The sequence below is a fragment of the Sinocyclocheilus rhinocerous genome, unplaced genomic scaffold, assembly GCF_001515625.1.
Source record: "Sinocyclocheilus rhinocerous isolate Xijiao unplaced genomic scaffold, SAMN03320098_v1.1 scaffold432, whole genome shotgun sequence".
Lineage (NCBI taxonomy): Eukaryota > Metazoa > Chordata > Actinopteri > Cypriniformes > Cyprinidae > Sinocyclocheilus > Sinocyclocheilus rhinocerous.
Window position 1 is genome coordinate 282,690 of NW_015627225.1, and position 20,184 is coordinate 302,873.

The 20,184-nt window shown below is 37.7% G+C and overlaps 4 protein-coding genes across 6 annotated transcripts in view; 1 reads left to right on the plus strand and 3 right to left on the minus strand.

Annotated features, from left to right (window-relative positions):
- Positions 1-4,083, plus strand: part of LOC107721102 (gap junction beta-3 protein-like) — a 6,965-nt gene extending 2,882 nt beyond the window's left edge. The window contains exon 2 of one of the 2 annotated variants that reach the window (XM_016528976.1): positions 2,070-4,083. In XM_016528976.1, coding sequence (XP_016384462.1) covers positions 2,167-3,099 — 933 coding nt within the window. In that variant the 5' untranslated portion in view covers positions 2,070-2,166 and the 3' untranslated portion in view covers positions 3,100-4,083. The remainder of the gene's footprint in view (positions 1-2,069) is intronic. The other variant, XM_016528968.1, reaches the window with a different exon arrangement.
- Positions 4,084-5,197: 1,114 nt separating this feature from the next.
- LOC107721118 (hydroxymethylglutaryl-CoA lyase, mitochondrial-like) lies at positions 5,198-9,570 on the minus strand. Its single transcript, XM_016528988.1, has 8 exons — positions 9,452-9,570; positions 9,182-9,271; positions 8,751-8,858; positions 8,536-8,631; positions 8,277-8,425; positions 7,925-8,177; positions 7,226-7,351; positions 5,198-6,499 (listed from the first exon to the last, which is right to left on the minus strand). Exons 1-8 carry the CDS (start codon positions 9,548-9,550, stop codon positions 6,398-6,400), a joined length of 1,023 nt encoding a protein of 340 aa, XP_016384474.1. The 5' UTR covers positions 9,551-9,570; the 3' UTR covers positions 5,198-6,397.
- Positions 9,571-10,042: 472 nt separating this feature from the next.
- Positions 10,043-14,707, minus strand: LOC107721810 (zinc finger and BTB domain-containing protein 8A-like). Its single transcript, XM_016529981.1, has 4 exons — positions 14,363-14,707; positions 12,548-13,392; positions 11,580-11,749; positions 10,043-10,777 (listed from the first exon to the last, which is right to left on the minus strand). Exons 1-4 carry the CDS (start codon positions 14,425-14,427, stop codon positions 10,457-10,459), a joined length of 1,401 nt encoding a protein of 466 aa, XP_016385467.1. The 5' UTR covers positions 14,428-14,707; the 3' UTR covers positions 10,043-10,456.
- Positions 14,708-14,940: 233 nt separating this feature from the next.
- LOC107721820 (UDP-glucose 4-epimerase-like) lies at positions 14,941-19,757 on the minus strand. Of its 2 annotated transcripts, none has more exons than XM_016529990.1 (11): positions 19,629-19,757; positions 19,089-19,218; positions 18,493-18,608; positions 17,474-17,587; positions 17,111-17,287; positions 16,928-17,041; positions 16,765-16,831; positions 15,834-15,919; positions 15,664-15,741; positions 15,401-15,515; positions 14,941-15,281 (listed from the first exon to the last, which is right to left on the minus strand). In XM_016529990.1, exons 2-11 carry the CDS (start codon positions 19,207-19,209, stop codon positions 15,217-15,219), a joined length of 1,053 nt encoding a protein of 350 aa, XP_016385476.1. In that variant the 5' UTR covers positions 19,210-19,218; positions 19,629-19,757; the 3' UTR covers positions 14,941-15,216. The 2 variants fall into 2 exon arrangements, with proteins under 2 accessions (XP_016385476.1, XP_016385482.1); XM_016529996.1 differs by having other exon boundaries at positions 14,942-15,281; positions 18,493-18,605.
- Positions 19,758-20,184: the final 427 nt, after the last annotated feature.

Sequence of the window (20,184 nt, forward strand, 5' to 3'; positions counted from 1 at the left end):
AAGATTCCTGTTGCACTGTGGAATAACAAACCACTTTTCTTAAATTAATCCTCGGGCTGTTTTGCAACTGGATTGTATTTCAGGTGTATTCCTGTTACACCATTCAGGTCTTCACTCTTTTCAGTACACAAAAGTGCCCCAAGACAACAAAAGCGTCCCTCCCTGTTTCGTAACAAATGGTTTGGCCTGTCTCTCTCTGTTTCTTGATATCGCCATAACCTCTGTGCAGTGAAAGGCAGGGTAGATGTAGTTAATTCGTGTTGAAGCAGGTTTTGTGAGTCACATCTACATTCTTAAGGCGTGGAAACCGATCCGACGAGTCCTTTTCCATTTTTAACGCAACCAACATTCCACTCCCTGTTCATTGTGCTTGTGCTTCCTCTCTGTCTCTTTTCATCATCGTTAACGTCAATTTAATCCATAAATATCAACATCTACAATTGCTAACCACATGTACTGTATATGCACTTAGCAAACCTGGTGCATGTTTAACTAATTTTTTGTTGTTAGAAATCTATCACAAAAGTTAAAATTCAGTATGCAAATCCAATTGAAGTTAACCATTCCCCCACATAAACCAGTGTAAACCAGTTAAAAAAAACTTTACAACAGACCTGCCCGATCTGGTTCAGAGTTTCTCATACGTTTCATAATGTTTCCTCTTGCTGAACAAACAAGTTCAGACAGAACACATGGCCTGAATAACTCAAAGCAGGCATGAGTTCCTGTAAGACTTTAAAAACACTGAGGGTAAGACTGGCGATCCTCATGACAAAATTATAGAGCAAATTATAAAACTACAGCTCTTTTAATACCTGATTCAGAGAATGAATCATCATCCTGCAGAGGTTTTAGCAGTGAGTCAGAGGGCTTCACATGTGTGACCGACAAGAATTTCTCAAGCTTTGATGAAAAAGAACCACAGAGACTTTTCCTGTGGAAAACTCCACTTCTGGTTTACTTGGTTTAAAAGTATAGCCTAAGGTAGCAATTAAACTTGCGTGTAAGATTGTTGTCGGTTGATCTTTTTTTTTTTTTTAATGTGAAATCTATATTTAGTGGCGATTTTATGCGCTGTTTAATATGGTACATTATTACAAATATGCCTGCGTTTACAAAAGAAGAAAAGCATTGAAATATTTGATCATTACAGTGCTGGAGAACAACTTAACTGCCATTGACAATTAAAAACGACAACCGCTGATATACAAAGAAATTGAAGACACAAAGTAGCGAGAAAGAGATCGGCACTGGTTTGACTTTTTTGATTACAGTTGACATAAAACAGCAGGACTCAGCCGTAGATTCAACACATACTTAAAATATCATCAAATGTTAGAACTGATGGCACATCCATTCGTTTGAGTAAAACATTATATGGAGGATGTGTATTAAAGGCAAAGCACTAAAACTGATATAAAAAATATAGAGCAATGATTTTGTTTGCCTTTTCTGATGATGATGATGATGATGAAGATGATGAATGGCGTGATGGCCTATCTTGCAAGAAGCATTTTATGATTTGAGCATACACCATTCTAAAGCATTTAAAGGGATAGTTCACACACAACTAACTAAATAAAATTGTCATCATTTACACACCTTCATGTCCATTTAAACCTGTTTGATTTGTTATGTGTATCAAGCTCCAAAATAGAATAAAAGAAACCATGAATGTATCATAAAAGTGATCCATACGACTTGTGCACTAGATATTTCAAGTCTTCTGAAGTCATACAATAGCATTCTGTGACTAACAGACTGAAAATTAAGTAATTATTTGCTTTAATCCTCACCTCAAGTGATCTACTAATTGCTGTGATCAGATCACTGAGTCAGATTCAGGAAGAATCAAATCAGTTCAATTAATGAAAAAATCATTCAGGGCCTAAAATCCCCCAATTCCCAAAATCATCATAATCCATTCCTATGGATGAGAGTGGCCTTTTTAAAAAATCACCTTTTCAGTATATTGGAATAACATAAGGGTGAGAAACCTATCCCACCATGTTGCTTTTAAATACAAGAAGTTGTTTTGAATGAGTTCACTCATTTTTTTTCTTCTTTAGTTTTTTTCATTTTCAGGTTGCTGTATTCTTCATCAGAGATATTCAGTGTTAAAGAGGATCAGAGGACACCAAGTGTGACTTGGCATTGCTCTGAGCCATGGACTGGAAGACTTTTCAAGCCCTGCTCAGTGGGGTGAATAAATACTCCACTGCATTTGGCCGGATCTGGCTCTCAGTGGTTTTTGTGTTCAGGGTGATGGTTTACGTTGTAGCGGCTGAGAGAGTTTGGGGCGATGAGCAGAAAGACTTTGACTGCAACACCAAGCAGCCGGGCTGCGCAAACGTCTGCTATGACCACTTCTTCCCCATTTCCCACATCCGACTGTGGGCCCTGCAGCTCATCTTCGTCACCTGTCCATCGCTGATGGTGGTAATGCACGTGAAGTACCGTGACGAGCGCGAACGCAAGTACCATGAGAAGCACGGTGAAAAAAAAAAGCTCTACGACAACACGGGGAAGAAACACGGTGGACTGTGGTGGACGTACCTGATCAGCCTTTTTGTCAAGACTGGCATCGAGATCACCTTCCTGTACATCCTCCATCACATTTATGACAGTTTCTACCTGCCACGGCTGGTGAAGTGTGAGGTCCAGCCATGTCCCAACGTTGTGGACTGTTACATTGGACGACCCACAGAGAAAAGAGTCTTCACCTACTTCATGGTTGGCGCTTCAGCTCTTTGCATAGTGCTCAGTGTCTGTGAGATCATCTACCTGATCTCCAAACGCGTCATTCGATGTGCCAACAAGTGTAAGAGGCACCAAAGAAGCAGCACACCGCTTAATGGACGATACCGAGACGAGGACAGCAACTGCACCATTCCTATGCATGAATTGGACAGCAAACCCGAGTTTAAATCGGAGTCTAAACCAGACTTTAAGCCTGAGTATAAACCTGGGTCTAAACCACAGTTTAAATCTGAAATCAAGCCAACATTTAAGCCAGCCTACAGATCGAGTGTAGACATGAGAGCTTCTGCTCCAAACCTCTCAGTACCCATGTACAAGATACAGTCTGATATACTCTGAAGAATGTTTCCATGTTTCCTTCTCCATCAAGTATTCACAGAGTGATCTGGGGGCATAAAACAAGCTTTGAATATCTGGACAGTCTCAAAATCTTTCATCGTCCATCAAGACCTATAAAACTGCCAGTCTTCTTGGGTGTTTGTTATTTGGCAGATGGTTCGTGAAATTCTATATGCCAGATTTCAGAAACTTTTGCCTTGGAAACAGCAGGGATTAAGTGTCTTGCTTAGTGGAGCAGTGGAGATCAACCAGGATTGTGATAACACTGGTACCTGGGTTCAGACCTGGAGTCGTTTGATTAAGAGCCTAGTTCCTTCAGGCTTCAACTTCAGCTCAAAGTACTGCATAACTGCTATGATCCTAAGAATTAATGAATGCATTGCTCTCTGATTCATTCCTCTCATTCATTTCTTAAAAAGAGCAAAGGTGAAAACCCATGAAAAAGCTCAAGAGTTATCAAGTAACCAGGAAGGCATTCATGGAGAACACACCTTGCATACAAAACCCACTTCCACCTTCACACACACACTAAAAGATAGGAGGAAGAGTGGAGTTCATTGTATGTTAGAAGACGTAATGAAAATGCCTCATGGGTGTCATTGTTTACGTTGTCTCATTTCTCAATGTCCTGGTATTTGTTACAAAGATCAGAACAAAGTTTAAAAGTTGAAGCTGTTCCAACTTTGAGTTTCATAGAGATCATAGTGGATGTCTATATGCAAACACACCTGAACTCTATCTGAACTTAAATTCTTATGCTGGAAAAATGAGAGGTATATAAAATATAACGGTGTCCACAGGATGGGAAATCAGGGAAAGTTTTTCTTCCATTATTTGTTGTAACTTTACTGTAGACTGTGGACTAACCTCATCTGATCTACACTTGGCAAGCATTTGCAAGAGTTTGACTTTGCTCAGACTTGCTGTTAAGATTGTGTTACATATTTAACTGAGATTTTTCATTATGCTGCACACCCTGCCTTTGTATCAAAAATGAATCAACGCACTGACAAATTACCTTATGAATTTCTTTCATGTTTTTTGTAAAATTGCCAAAATGGAGTTCTTCTTTTGTATGACATATACTATTTGACGATATTGTAAATGAGAAAGCTTTTAAAGTTTATTCATTTTGATACTGTATAAATAAAGTACAAAATTAGCCATTTTGTCACATTTTAAAGATTATTTTGATGTGAAAAAGCAATAGCTTAAATCATGAACAGATTTAAATCAAAGAGGAAACAGATTTAAGGAAGTGGATAAACAACTTCAATTAACTTTGAGAACATGGAACATGAAAATCATTATTCACTATCCTTTGTCAGAACTTATGTAATACTGATTAATTTACACTGATCTATTTAAAATCTTTGCAAAACCATTCAAATGTTTGGGCCCACTGAGATTCTTAATACTTTTATTCAACAAGGATGCATTAAATTGATCAAAAGTGACAGTAAATACTTTTATATTGATACAAATATATTTCAAATAGATGCTTTTTGAGCTTTCTATTTATCAAAACACTGTGAGAAAAATGTAACATGGTTTGCAACAACACTGAACTGTTGAATCATTGTCAACTGTGACAAGAAATGTTTATTGAGCACCAAATCAGCATATCAGAATGATTTCGGAAGGATCATGTGACTGATGGCCTTGGTGAGCATAAGAGATGTCTTTCACAAACATAAAACAATCTTACTTACCCCAAACTTTTGAATGACAGTGGGATTCTTTGTCCATGCTTTGACTGATTTAAAACAGTTTACCTGCTATTACAGTTAGCATCTGAATGGATCAAAATCTCTGGAATGTATCACAATGCCTACTCAGTACAGCTACATAAAAGTTTGGACATATAAACTTTATTTTTTTTATTCATAAAAAGTTATTAATATATTGAGAACTACTTTTTTATAAAATACTACTAAATACTACTTTTTTTCTAAGTAATCAAATATATACATGCACAGCCTTGCATTAACAGGACGTCACTTCCTGATCAATGTACAAAAATTATTACTCACTTCTGAATAACTCTTTTTTTTGTCTTAGTCATGCATAAATTTGTAAAATATGTTTTTGAGGGTGGTTGTATGATGTCAAACAAAATGCGTAAATGTGCAGACTCGTTGATCCAGTTAATCAGCCTTCAACCGATAACAGAAGTACTTTATGCAACTAAAATGGTTTCTTTCCTTTTGGCAAGAAGGATACAGTTTTATGTTTGTTACTATTATGAAAAATTCAGTTGTCAGGCTAATCTGTAAAAGTATATCTGAAAGAGAAGTTTGGCACATTGCATAAGGATGCATAAATTCACATTTCTCCTTATCTTGTCTTTAATCATTAAAATTAATAATCCTCTATTAAACATCATACACACTAAAGATAAAGTGTGAAGCAAAAAAAAAAATCATACAATAATGTCAGTTAACAATACAAATAGAAACGATAAGTTGTTGCACACACAAGACATGTCTCTACAATACATTAAAGGAAATTCACAGGCATCAACAAACCTGCAGAGTAAAGGGATTTTCCTTAGCATGGAAAAAGCATAAATTATTCATGTTTTTTCCTGGAGAGTAACAAAATTAATCAGTAATCATAATGGTGCATTATTATCTGATGTATCTGAAGTTCCGTGAGTCTTTTCATTATAATGGGTTTGTTATGATTACCAGCATAATAATGCTTTTGTCTGGTAATGACAGATATTTCCGTCTTCAAAATGAGTCAAAAAACATACACGGACACAAGTATGAGGATGTCATATTTAAAACCATTTGTGACATCTCATTCTGAGACAATGATAACAATGCTAATCAAGATTAGTAATGTGATGCAGTCTAACCAGCAAAACATCTTCATCTAGATTCATAATATTCTGCAAAGTCAAATAACGTCCCCTTCTGGCATTTATTGCCTTTAGGCATCAAACGATCTTGCTTCAGCACTATGTAAAATATTTAATTAATTTATTAGAAATATACATATACAAAGATTGCCTTTCATCAGAAATCAAGGCACAAGAGAACAGTTTGGGTCTGTGGTTGTGAATATTGGTTGATATGAGCTCACAAGCACCCTTTTCACCACTAGACATTCACAGTAGAGAATGGATGCGCTGATCCCCAATGTCCAGCTCCACTGTGCTTAGAAATACTTATTTGAAAAATTTTATAAATGAAGAGATTTCACTGCGTACTAAGGGGTAATGTAGTGTGAGCTCCAAAAGAGTAATGTCATCATACCAGAGACTATAATCTCCATAAAGAGAAAGAGGACTTCAGAGCTTGCAGGAGGCCTGAGCTACTTTTGAATTTGTCCTTCTGTTGAGTGAATGACAGATGTATGAGCCAGCGTCCAACAGTTTGGGCAGGTCCACTCCCTGAAACAAAGAAACTACAGCTTAAATGTGTGGTATAACTGTTTTTTTATTTTATTATTATTATTTATTTTTTTTTTTTTACATTATTTAGTTTTATACCCAGAGGCCCAGTAGTATTTGTGACATTTTTATTTTCTTAAAGTATAATGTAATTATTATTTTATGACCACTTTCCATTCATTCTCTGACCCCACATGTTTCTTGTGACACTGAAGACTGGAGTAATGGCTGCTGAAAATTCAGCTTTGGCATCACAGAAATTACATTTTCTAATTTATTAAAATAGAAAACAGTTATTTTATATTGTAATATTTCATAATATTACTATTACTACATAATATTACTACCAGTCTTGGGTAGATTCAGAAACTTCTGCCTTGAAAACAGCAGGGATTAAGTGTCTTGCTTAGTGGAGCAGAATTGTTATTCAGATTAATGCAGCCTTAGTGAGCAAGAGAGACTTCTTTTAAAAACATTATTTTTTTTTTTTAACTCTTACCAATCCCAAAATTTGAATAGTAGCATACTTTATAGAAAGCCTGTGAATTTATGAGAAGTTAAACCATAATCCAGCAAAATCAGTCATGATTTATGTGTGACGTTCCCTATTAAAGGAAGTTGTTTTAGGTCGGGCATTTACAGATTTTCTTAAAGAATCCAGACTGCTGATAGATTTGACTGTGAGATTAAGATTTAGATGTGACACAGACACATTCCTGTACTTACAGTATGGATTCCCAGTCCGTGCAGCATATAGACCACATCTTCAGTTGCAACATTCCCAGAAGCCCCTTGGGCATAAGGGCAGCCGCCCAGCCCTGCAACGGATGAATCCACGACACTTACCCCATTCTAGAAAAGAACACATGAAACAAAGGTGTAGGGCTGTGCAATTAATCGCATGCGATTGTCAAGCGCATCTCGTCAGTAAAGCCGGTTCCATGATTGGTAGTAAATCGCCATCACCTGCTTTCAGATGGAGCGGCATTTAATACACAGAGCCGTAGTTCACTGACAATTAGGCAATATCACGTTCATAATCGCAGATGAATCGCATTCGATTATGAACACGATATTGCCTAACTCTTCAGTGAACTACGGCTCTGTGTATTAAATGCCGCTCCATCTGAAAGCAGGTGATGGCGATTTACTACCAATCACGGAACCGGCTTTACTGACGAGATGCGCATGACAATCGCATGCGATTAATTGCACAGCCCTACAAAGGTGTGTTGTATTTAAAAAGAGTTGCTCATTTTAAGAATGTGAAAAATGAAAAGGTGAGAACGGATAGTATGCACGCAAGGCATTTGTGTCACTAAAGATTCAGTATAAGAGCGGGCCTTGAAAGACAGTAAACCACTATGAATATGGTAAAAATATAAATCAAGACAGGCAGGCAGAGTATTCCACACACTTCCATACCTGTAATGCTACAAGTATGTTAGCGAGTGCTTGTCCATAAGTGTCATGACAGTGAACTGCTAAAGCCTCCACAGGAACCTCTTTCTTCACGGCATTCAACATCTCCGTCATGCCACCCGGAGTGCCCACTCCGATAGTATCGCCAAGTGAAATCTCATAGCAGCCCATGGAATACAGTCGCTTAGCCACCTCTGCCACTTTGTTCGGCGATACCTTCCCTTCATATGGACAACCCAGCACACATGACACATAGCTGGGAATAACAGAGAAAGAGAAATTTTTCTGAAATAAGAGCACTGGATTATGGAAAAATTACTGAGACACTGAAATGTGCAATCGGCAGGTGTCTTACCCTCTCACAGGAACCCCCTCTTGATTGGCTGCTCTCATCACCTCCTCAAAGCGCACAAGACTCTCATCCACTGAACAGTTTATGTTCTTCTTACTGAAGAGCTCTGATGCAGCACCAAATATTGCCACCTCTTTTGCACCAGCCTTCATCTGAGATTATAAATATATTTCTTACTAACTCCAAACTTTTGAATGGTAGTATATAAATAAACATTTAATATAGCACTAGCACATAACAGTCTGTGCTGTACTTCACTCACAGCAGCCTGGAATCCCTTCAGATTAGGGGTCAGAACAGGGTAGTTCACGCCAGGTTTCTTGTGGAGGCCACGCATCACTTCCTCTTGATCGGCCATCTGCCAATCAAATGCAGCCAATCTCTCATCATTCTCTCTCTTTATAGTGTTTTATTTCATGTTGTGAGAGTTTGTTTATTAAATGTTTGCAGGCTTTGATGGCGTATGCTGCATCTCACCTGAGGGACCCATTTAGGTGAAACAAAACTTGTGGCCTCAATGACAGGAAGTCCTGCCTCTGAGAGCATATCAATCAGACAGATCTTCACCTCTGTTGGAACGACAGTCTGATGGATGCAGAGTTTGATTAACAGAAATGATACAGCTCTTGTATTTCACTTTACATAGTTTCCAGAACTTTTCCATCATCATATGTGACACATTTCAATGACTTTTACTATTTTACTCATTTCCATTATCCAGACCTGGAAATCACACCTTTGAAATTCCATGATACTTCCAGGACAAACCTTCTGAAATAACTATTCACTATGTGTCAACAGGGTTTGACAGTTGGCAAACATAAAACAGAAGTGTTTAATCACACAGCACAGAGCTGTCATGCTGGGTGTTGATGCAGGTTAATTCAGAATCACAGAAAACGCTTGACCTTCTCATTCTGAAGTCCATCTCGGGGTCCAACCTCTACAATCTTAACCATCTCTGGTAATGAGATTGACTGTGTGGCAGACACATTGACCTGTCAGATCACACACACACACAGAGAGAGAGAGAGAGACAGGAGTAACGTTAGACAAATATACACATGCACGCAAAATAGTATAAACATGAAGGCTATGTCATTCGTAATTTAATTAATTTAGGTAAACACAAACCACGTAACATCGTCACATTCAGAAAAGCACGCGCGTGAACTTACGGATCTCAGTATTGCGGCAGCAGCGGAGAACAGAGCAGGTCTGTGAACCCGAGCAGAACCGAAAGAACCTGAACCAACTCTCATCATGAGCGCCGCCATCTTCACACGCCCCCATTCGCCCTGACGTCATTAGCTCATATATGGATTTAGATCTCGCGATAACACGGGATCAGATTTCTAGAGGCTCGGCACCAATCTGTCATCGTGGCTCTAAGAGCTGAATGTTTTTCTTGTTTGTCCAAAAAGTGAAAAAAATCCAAGAGGTTGTTAAATGTCGGTATAAAGGTAGAATAAGGTCATGTATTACCCTTTTCAAAATTCTGGTTAAATGCCAATGATATAAACTGTATGTGTATAAAATATATTTCCTTTAGACAAAATAATCAAAACACAAATAATGTTCTATCAAAATAAGACAAATGGCAAAGATGATATATCGAGAGTGAAACAGAAACACATATATTCATACATACAATATTTTATTTAGACAATGTTTATGTTGAGCCTGTGACTGGTAACAAATATAACTCGTTTTGTTTTAAATAAATAAATGAGTCTGTTACACATCACACAAAGTAGGTCACGTGGACTCCATGCAGCATAGTTTATTAAATAACATATGTAAACCTTGGCATTAACTAAAGTTGTAGTAAATGTATATAGTTAATATAGTAAATGTAAAAACATAAAACTGCTGTGAAAAATGAAAGTCAACACTAGGATATTGCAGATTTTTTGTATCAGCCCTGTAGCCTATCTAAATTAAATTTCCGCATTGTCATTCTGCCAATAAATGCCTTTTTGAATTAAACTAAATATACTTTAAATTACAGAAATATACTTGTACTTTTATAAAAGCAGTTATATTTTAATACTTTAGATTTTCAATGAGAAAGTGTTTTTATTTGTACAAAAACGCACAATCATTTCCCTTAACAGACCATAAACTGCCAGGAAGACAGCTCTAGCCCATTCCCCCTTTCATACACAACCACAAGCGTATCATCACTTTCCACTGGCTTCCTCGTCGCTGTCCTCCACTTCCTGGATTATGAGATCTGCTCCGGAATCTTCTGCGAGGTCATCATCATCCATGACCCATGTGATTTGCCTGTTCTCACTCATGTCCTCTTCCACACCCAACAACAGGCCTTCCTTGTCCTCATTTCCATCAGTCCCATCAGTGATCAACTCACTGTAGCCGCTCTCTTGAATGCAAACATCACACAGCCTGTATTTTCGGGTTCCCTCGCTTACCACTCGCCCAGTGACTTCAGTTACATGCCGTTTGCACTTCCTGCACACCAGCTTACGGGCCTGATGGATCTGTGGAACACAAGTGATAACACAGGGGATGTTTAAGATACCACATTAATGATTTTTTTTGACAGCCTGAAAAAATAGGTAATTATGTTAAATTACATCCATTACACTTGACTTAATTCAGCCATGACTTAATGTGATCATCACACACAGTACAAGATATGAATTAATGACCAACAGTAGCATGTGGATGTACAGCCTGTGGAGGTGTTAATGGACCAGACATGTGTGAAGCTGAGTATGTTTCTCACCGTCTCAAAATGGCTGCGCAGGTGTTCCAGGCGAGTGAAACGTTTGCTGCAGGCCTGACAGGGATAAGGACGCTCACCTGTGTGACAGCGGAGGTGACGCTTCAAGTCGGCCTTTCTCTTTACTGTGTGCGTGCAGAATGGACATTTGTAACGCATAGAGGGAGTGGAATCTGAGACAGAGAGAGGCAGACATTGACTGTTAGATCCCTTTCATGCATCACCACATCAAATGACTATTTGAAAGCCTATTTAAAATCAAAACATCTCTTGTTTTGGAAGAAAAAGGCCTAAAGGAGAAATGTTTCACATTATTAACTTCTGTCCAAGTTTTGACTGTTGTTGAAGACCTTGAACGGCTCTTAATTGCAAAACGGCATTTGGATTTGTGCAATATGAACATAGAAAATTTACACTTGACTTAATTCAGCCATGACTTAATGTGATCATCACACACAGTACAAGATATGAATTAATGACCAACAGTAGCATGTGGATGTACAGCCTGTGGAGGTGTTAATGGACCAGACATGTGTGAAGCTGAGTGTGTTTCTCACCGTCTCAAAATGGCTGCGCAGGTGTTCCAGGCGAGTGAAACGTTTGCTGCAGGCCTGACAGGGATAAGGACGCTCACCTGTGTGACAGCGGAGATGACGCTTCAAATCGGCCTTTCTCTTTACTGTGTGCGTGCAGAATGGACATTTGTAACGCATAGAGGGAGTGGAATCTGAGACAGAGAGAGGCAGACATTGACTGTTAGATCCCTTTCATGCATCACCACATCAAATGACTATTTGAAAGCCTATTTAAAATCAAAACATCTCTTGTTTTGGAAGAAAAAGGCCTAAAGGAGAAATGTTTCACATTATTAACTTCTGTCCAAGTTTTGACTGTTGTTTAAGACCTTGAACGGCTCTTAATTGCAAAATGGCATTTGGATTTGTGCAATATGAACATAGAAAATGTTTTATTGTGGAGGCAGAGAAATTCTTGCTGGAGGACAAAATAAAAATTTGTATAAATGTTTTTCTCCATCCTCATGCACAAATGTATGAATAGATTTTATATGATTATATATATATATATATATGTATGTGAAGGCTGAATTTATTTGATCAAAAATGCAAGGAAACAGTATTACTGTACAATATTATTATAGTAAGAAAAAAATAATTTATTCCTGTGATTGCAACGCTGTAAAAGTGACATTTTCAACATCATTACTCCAGTGTCACAAAATTCTTCATAAATAATTCTAATGCTGATTAGGTCTGGAAATCTGAAAAGATTTGTGCTGCTTAACATTTTTGTGGAAACTTTGATACCTTTTTTCATGATGTATTAATGAATGTAAAGTTTAAAAGCAGCATTTATTTGAAGTTGATTTTTTGTAACAATTAAAAGGTTTTTACTGTCACTATTGATCATTTTAATGCATCCTTGCTAAATAGAAGTATTCATTAAAAAAAAAAAAATTTACTGACCCCAAACTATATATGTACAATATCTGCAGTTTTGTGCTCACCTTTATTAAACACCCCAACTACCCCAACAATAGACGGAATAGACGGAAGGTTGGTGTACAGTTCGTCTGCTTTCTGAGAGCAGTGTGATACCACCCCCTGCAGGTCAATGAGAGAAGTGTCTTCTGTTACCAAGCGACTGGTGGCAGTTCTTTTCCTGCTTCCTCTTCTTCTGCGTTCAGGGAGCACAGAGCTGAACTGCTCCTCCTCCATTTGTGCCTCCAGACTGGACTGTGGAGGAGAGTTCTGCTGAAGCCCTGACGGCTGTGGGCTTGTTCCTCTGAAGTCCTCCTGCGTCTGATCCTCCTCTGGTTGATCCCAGAGTCTGGTCTGAGAGCTCATGCTTACGTCACACATGTTGGATGGCTCGATGACGTTCTCACGCCTGTCCTGAAGTGGACTGCTGTCCGACAGACACAGATACCGATTCTCATCGTCCTCTTTTGTGCTGATCTCAAGGAAAGATTTAATGAAGGCCTTGCAGTAGGAAATGACGTCATTCATCTGCAGGTAGCTGGCGGCTGACATCACTTCTATTACATTAGAGCTGTTGAGCTCCAGCTGACCAGAGTAAATGAAGTCCAGGATGATGGCAAAGATCTCAGGGCTGAAGACATCAAAAGAAGCACTTACAGACTCTAGAGTGTCTTTAGATCCTTGAGACAGCAACATCCTGAAATACCCACTGCTGCCGTACAAGACGTTACGGTGTGCATGGAAAATCTGACCCTCCACCAGCACGTTGCAGTCACAGAACAATTCCTGCTGTCGTTGCTGGTCCAGCTGCTTTAGCAAACAGCTATGGTGAATGGCTGACATATCTGCACTGGTCCATTTGTGAATAGGCCTGAAAAAAGAAGTGGGACAACTTGAAAAAAAAAATATATATTAAAGAATTAGTAATTAACTTCTATTTATTATCCAGTTTTACATTACTCCTAGCTTGTATGTGCAGTGTTGTGCTTTGTGTGATGTGATGGCAGCGATTTTATTTCACGAAGAGGCAGCTTAACTCCGCCCACTGTGCTCTGATTGGATGACACATCTGTCAATCATGTACATTCGCTGTGGAAGGGGCAACACCCGACTTTGCGCATCGGGTAACGAGGGAGAGAAGCGGGGAGAGAGAAAAAGAGAAATAAATACAGAAAGATGGAGGGAAGAAGAGAAACGCACGTTTAAAACATGAAAAATATTAGAATAAAGAAAAATAGGCGACGCTGTTGCAGTTAAAATATCATATCATTCGTTCCCCTTACAGCAAGCGCACACAAATACAAAAACTGGGTTACAGTGCCAGACATATATAAATAAATAAATAACCAACCCAATTAACATAAAGCCATAAATAACACAGAAATAGAGAAAATACTAGAAAAGCCAGTTATAAAATTAAAGTCACTGCGCCCTATATGTGCAAAAAACGCCCGCCGGAGAAAGTAATAGCCTACCTGAGATAACGCGCACACACGCCTGTGATTCACTAAAAGGACATTTAAACATTAACCAGGTATATAATTTCTTACATTACGAATAAAACCTGTCAGATAAGGGGAAAGAGGCGTTGGGGTGGTTTCTGACGGGAGCCCTGTCGTCCGCGGAGAGCCGCCCACGAACCGACCTCAGCTGGAAACGCTCCAGACTAGATTTTAAAATGCAAAACACCCGGCTTTGCAAGCACCTTCATCGCCTTTTCATATTTCGTATCACCTGAGCTCGGGCGACCCGCGGGTTGGCGCTGAGCCTCGCGCTGGTCCCCGTCGCCCACCCTCTTTACCCGGGCACCGTTTCCCCAGTCTCTTAAACATAATACTCACAGATGCCCCGCGTCACCCGCACTCCGGTACGGTCGACATGTCCCACTTTCACAAACCATCTCCATTTCTTAGCCTACTTTGGATGTATTTCTCCAGCTTTTGTTATCAGGGCGAACGGCTTTCACTTCCTGCTTTGCCCGAAAGACCGAAACCCGTTTGTGCTGGAAAAACGTTTTGCTGACGTGGGTGTCCGGTGCGCCCGGGACCGGAGAACCGCTTAAAGCACACGCGCCCCGTACAGCAAACCCGATTTATTTATATTAGCAGCTTCTGGCCTTGAAAATGAAAAAATGTCTCATTTTATGTTTTTTTAGCACTTATGTTGACCCTTTCGTCTAATAGGAAACAGCGCAATTGATTTGACAGGGCACGATGTTCGTTACGTACAGTCGAGTCTGACAAGAAGCGAGTGTTGACAAAAAACATGTAAAAAAAAATAAAATAAAGATTTATACAGAATTGTTAAATGAACAATCAGTACAATGCTGAAAAAAATTCAGTTGGACATACAATAACACGAGAACACAGAAGTTATTTCTAAATAAGCGAAATAATTTTTTATTATTTCATACTGACAAGGAAGTATAAATAATTCTAGATTAGAAATGAGCCATTCAGTGTACTTTGATAAAAGTGAGATTACACGAAAATGGAGGACATTAGAAAACAAAAGAGACAGATTTTAAATTTGATAAAATCATTTGTTTAGCTTCAAGTTTCTTGTAATATAATGATTTTACATATAATTATTACAAAATGAAAGACTTCATGGTCCCACTTTGGCTTTGTTTTGTTTTTTTGCCATGTGTGCAATTCCCTTATTTCCGTAAGAAACATTCTGCATTCATCCAGTTTTAAGACTGTGTTCCATTACTGAATCCTGTGGGATTCTGGGATTGCCAGCGCCACAGATCCTCACCTGTGTGATTAGAAAAAAAAAAGTCTGATTAATCATGAGCCGTCGGTACTTCACACCTCATTACACTCTTATCTACTTATGCACGTTGCAGAATTAAAATGATTTCAGTTCACACTTACACATCCTCTCCAGGCCATATTCAGCCTTCCAGCCCAGCTCTTTCTCCGCCAGAGTTGGATCTGCATAGCAGGAGGCCACATCACCGCTGCGTCGAGGTGCAATCTGATAGGCAATCTGGGACCAGAAGAAAAATACTATAGCATTAAAGAGAATGTCAGATCTAAAAACAAAAAAATGATGCAATATAAACATCATAATGAGATTTCATTAAGGCTAAACAAAATGTGTGTGTGCTTTGGACCACAGCAGATTTACGCCTCACCTTTCGACCTGAAGCTTTTTCCATGGCATTCACCATCTGCAGCACTGAGTAGCCTGTACCTGTGCCCAGATTATAAACCTACACAGAGACCAACACAGAAATGTAAAACTGAGAAGAAAAAAAAGGATGTGAAAATGGAGTACATTAAAGAGGAAGAAAAAAAGTCATACTTTACACCCACAGTTGTCCTTCAGTTTCCTGACGGCAGCAATGTGCCCCTTTGCCAAGTCAACAACATGGATGTAGTCTCTCACACCTACCCAGAAATAAAGGAATCAGTGATATTGTCATTACTGAAAACTAAAATGAAAAGAAAATGGAAACATTCCTATTAACTGAAATAAAAACCAACATAACTAGGAAGAAACTGAAAATAAACATTTTTAATACTCCAAAACTAACTAAAATAATAATAATAATAAATTTTAGTTTTAGAGACATAGTATATTAAAAACTTGAAACCTTTACAGCCCACCGGCATTAATCATGAAAATGCCACTGGATAGCAAAAACATTAGACATATCTTAGAAATTTAACAGCATTAATATTTGAAATGATAAGTGTTTTAATGATAGCACATAAACTATTAAAATAAAAACTGAATAAACTGAAACTAGAAAACTCTGACCAAAAAAAAAAAAAAACCCACCACCAACTAAAACCAGTGTTACTTTAGTATTATGCATATAAAACTATATAATTATATCTAATTTTGTTAGTTATTCAATAATAATATTCCAATGCTTTAATTTATTTTTATTTCAGTTTTAGTCTTAGTAATTTTAGTACTTCAACTTATTTTATTTAAATTAGTGGCCAAGGCAACATTCCAAAATTTCGTTTCAGTTTTTCATGTAATATTTCTATTTTATTTCAGCTTTGTTTCATTTAGCCAAAACAGTGTTTAATAGTTTTAGTTAACAGTAACGACTTAAACTAACAATAAAGAAAACTAACAAAAATGAAAACAGGTTGAGAAAATAAAATTAAAAACCTAAAAACAATTAAAAAACGAATTACAAATCCAAACCTAGTACGTAAATCAGAGAAAATCAGAGAGTTATGGCAGAAATAGCATGCTAAAAACCATCTCTAATCACCTGTTCCATCAGGTGTGCTGTAGTCATTTCCAAACACATTCAGATGTTTTCGTCTGCCAACAGCCACCTGCAGTACACAGTGAGAAAGAACAACATCCGTTACAATAAACACAGGCACACACACACAAGGCTCTTCTAGACCTTAAGTGGTCAAACGGGTTACCTGGGCAACATAAGGCAGAAGGTTGTTTGGGATTCCCTGTGGATCTTCACCAATCTGTCCCGAGATGTGAGCACCAATGGGATTGAAGTACCTGAGCAGCACAGCATTCCAATCCTGCAAGACATTTTATCAGTCACAAACCTGCCACAGAGTCAAAAGTGTCACGAGAGAGCGGTCAGCTACCTTCTCTGCTGTGCACTGGTCCCTGATCATTTCCTCTATGAAGTACTTGGTCTTGCCATAGGGGTTTGTGCAGCCACCCACTGGATGCTGCTCATCAATGGGGAGTTTCTGGGGGTCTCCATAGACGGTGGCGGAGCTGCTGAATACCAGATTACGCACTCCATGAGACTGCATCACCTGATTCAGACACACAGGGCCACATACATTAAGGCATGCCTTAAGCACTAACATGCACACACAGACTCCAAACTGTACTGAATCTGTAACAATCAGTTCAAAGATTCATATGGACACTCCATGCATAAAAATAATGCATAATGACAATCCATGCAAATACATACCAACAATTTAGACATTTCTTACCTCCAGCAGATTGATGGTTCCAGTGAGATTGACTCTGTAGTATCGTAAAGGCTGTTCTACTGATTCACCCACAGCTTTCAGTCCTGCAAAGTGCATCACTGCATAGAAGGAGTGCTGGGACACAGAGAGGAAACAATTAACTCCATTAGCCACTAAGGGGCGCTGTTACAGATTATTTCACCAGGCAAGTTCTGAAAGCAGGTTTCCAGTCAGGTTTTGGCAAGAAAAAGCATGTTTGTTATTATTTTCTTTCTTTCTTTCTTTCTATCTATCTATCCATCCTGTTTCAAAATATATTAAATATATACAAATATAAATAATAATAAAAAACAAATAAAAAGTATAAAACTATAAGCAATAAAATAAATATAGCATACATTTCGTGTGAAAAAAAAAATACATACAAAATAAAATATATAAAAATATAAAGATTGTAAAATAGAACGTAGACATGTTGTGGTTAAGTAACAATAAAAATAATAATAAAATAAATGTATAAAAAATTAGAAGAAAACCGGAGACATGTTGTGGCTAAGCAGGTTTCCAGTCAGGTTTTGGCAAGAAAAAGCATGTTTGTTATTATTTTCTTTCTTTCTTTCTTTCTTTCTTTCTTTCTTTCTTTCTTTCTTTCTTCTTCCATCCATCCATCCATCCATCCTGTTTCAAAATGTATTAAATATATACAAATATAAATAATAATAAAAAACAAATAAAAAGTATAAAACTATAAGCAATAAAATAAAAAAGCATACATTTCGTGTGAAAAAAAAAATACATACAAAATAAAATATATAAAAATATAAAGATTGTAAAATAGAACGTAGACATGTTGTGGCTAAGTAACAATAAAAATAATAATAAAATAAATGTATAAAAAATTAGAAGAAAACCGGAGACATGTTGTGGCTTAATGTAGAACAGTAATTAGATTTCATTATACAAAGCCAGTAATGGATACGAAAAAGATTTAATGTAATATAAAAAAAAGAAAAAAAAAAAGAGTGTATATTTATTTTTACCTTTTTGAATATTTTCTCCAATCCAGGTTTATCCAGAAGGTCCAGCTCATGGAACTCAATCTGAGTTTTCAGAAACTTCTCTATTCTCCGCAAGCTCTCTGGAACATCACCCTCTCCTCAACAAAACACACATCCACAAAGAATGACAGACATAAAAAACAGGAAACATTAATTTATATATAAAGGTTTTGTCCTAAATTTAAAAGCAGAGTTAACAATATTACAATAAATTAAGCAAAACATTGTTTTTATAAATAAAATTAAATATAAAAATGAATGCATATTATTTATAAAATATTTAATTTCATATTTAAAAACAGTTTAGTTACTGAGACTATGGATTGCTTCACCCAGCAAATACTACATACAGTGGGTACGGAAAGTATTCAGACCCCCTTAAATTAAGTTTAGTTACTGAGACTATGGATTGCTTCACCCAGCAAATACTACATATAGTCCACAAGGGCTCACTGTGTGTGCTGGATATTTCTGAGGCTCTTTGTAATGCAGCAAGATTTACTGAAAAGGGTCCCTGTGTGTTCAGAATACCACCAAAGCCCTTCTTCACTATGTGTAATTTATTGAAGTCTGTTTACCTCTGACAGCATTACTGAAGTTATCGATGACCACAGGGTGATAACCAGCCTCTATGAGCTCCACAACACAGTGGCTGCCAATGTATCCACCTCCTCCTGTCACCAAGATCTTCTGACGCATGTTGAGAGCCTTCAGCACAGATTAAAAGATAGCCACATGAATTAGGCTATTGTAATTACTGGTTCATTGTTAACAGGTATGTGGGTGTGTTCTATTCTTACTCAACCTGTACGTGAACTACGTGGCTTTACCTTCACCTGCAGCATCCTGTTTCACTTTATATGAATGGAGCTCTTTCATTAATGCGAAGCACATCGTAGCATTAAAAAGTCACCAAGATCCCCAAACGTTCAAGAGCTTAGTTCAATTCAGTCTGACTACACTGGTATTCACGGACTACACTGATATTTTAAAACACAGTAAGACTTTGAAAGTCACCTGACTGGAGGAGTAAAGTAAGATCTCTTAGCTGTCAGAACAAAACAAACAATGCAACATAAGCATAACAACAGCTCACATTCAGATGTATTCACACTCACCGTGCTGATGAATGGGGATCAATGAGGGTTATTGGGGAACCCGCGGGTGACAGCAGTCAGTTCAGTGACAGGCGAACAGTTCACTGAGTCTGTTTGGTTTATTCATTCTCTCTTCCTGGTTTCAGGGACACGTGGAAGTGTGTGAAGCCAATAACGTATGTGCTGAGTAATTCACTTTCAAAGAAAAAGTCCCTCATATTTTGGTAAAATACGGTTCAAGTATGTATGTATTTATTTATTGTTATTATTTATTTATTACAACAGTATTCTTTCATGCAGATTTTCTTTGCACTAGAATGCACGAGAAGACATTTAAGTAATATATATTTATGTACAGTACCAACATTAAGTACGACCTAGATTAATCAAGCCTTCTCCAAGAAACGTTTGTTATGGAAAATTTACATCTTCATTGGAGAAATATTTTCCCTTAGGCACATAACTTTCACATCTTTCATTATGACGTGTCTGTCCCATATGGAAGTTAAGTGGTCGAATACAATAAACATATGTCAGTCAGCTGGTCTTTGTTCGGTTATTTTAAAACAGGAACGTC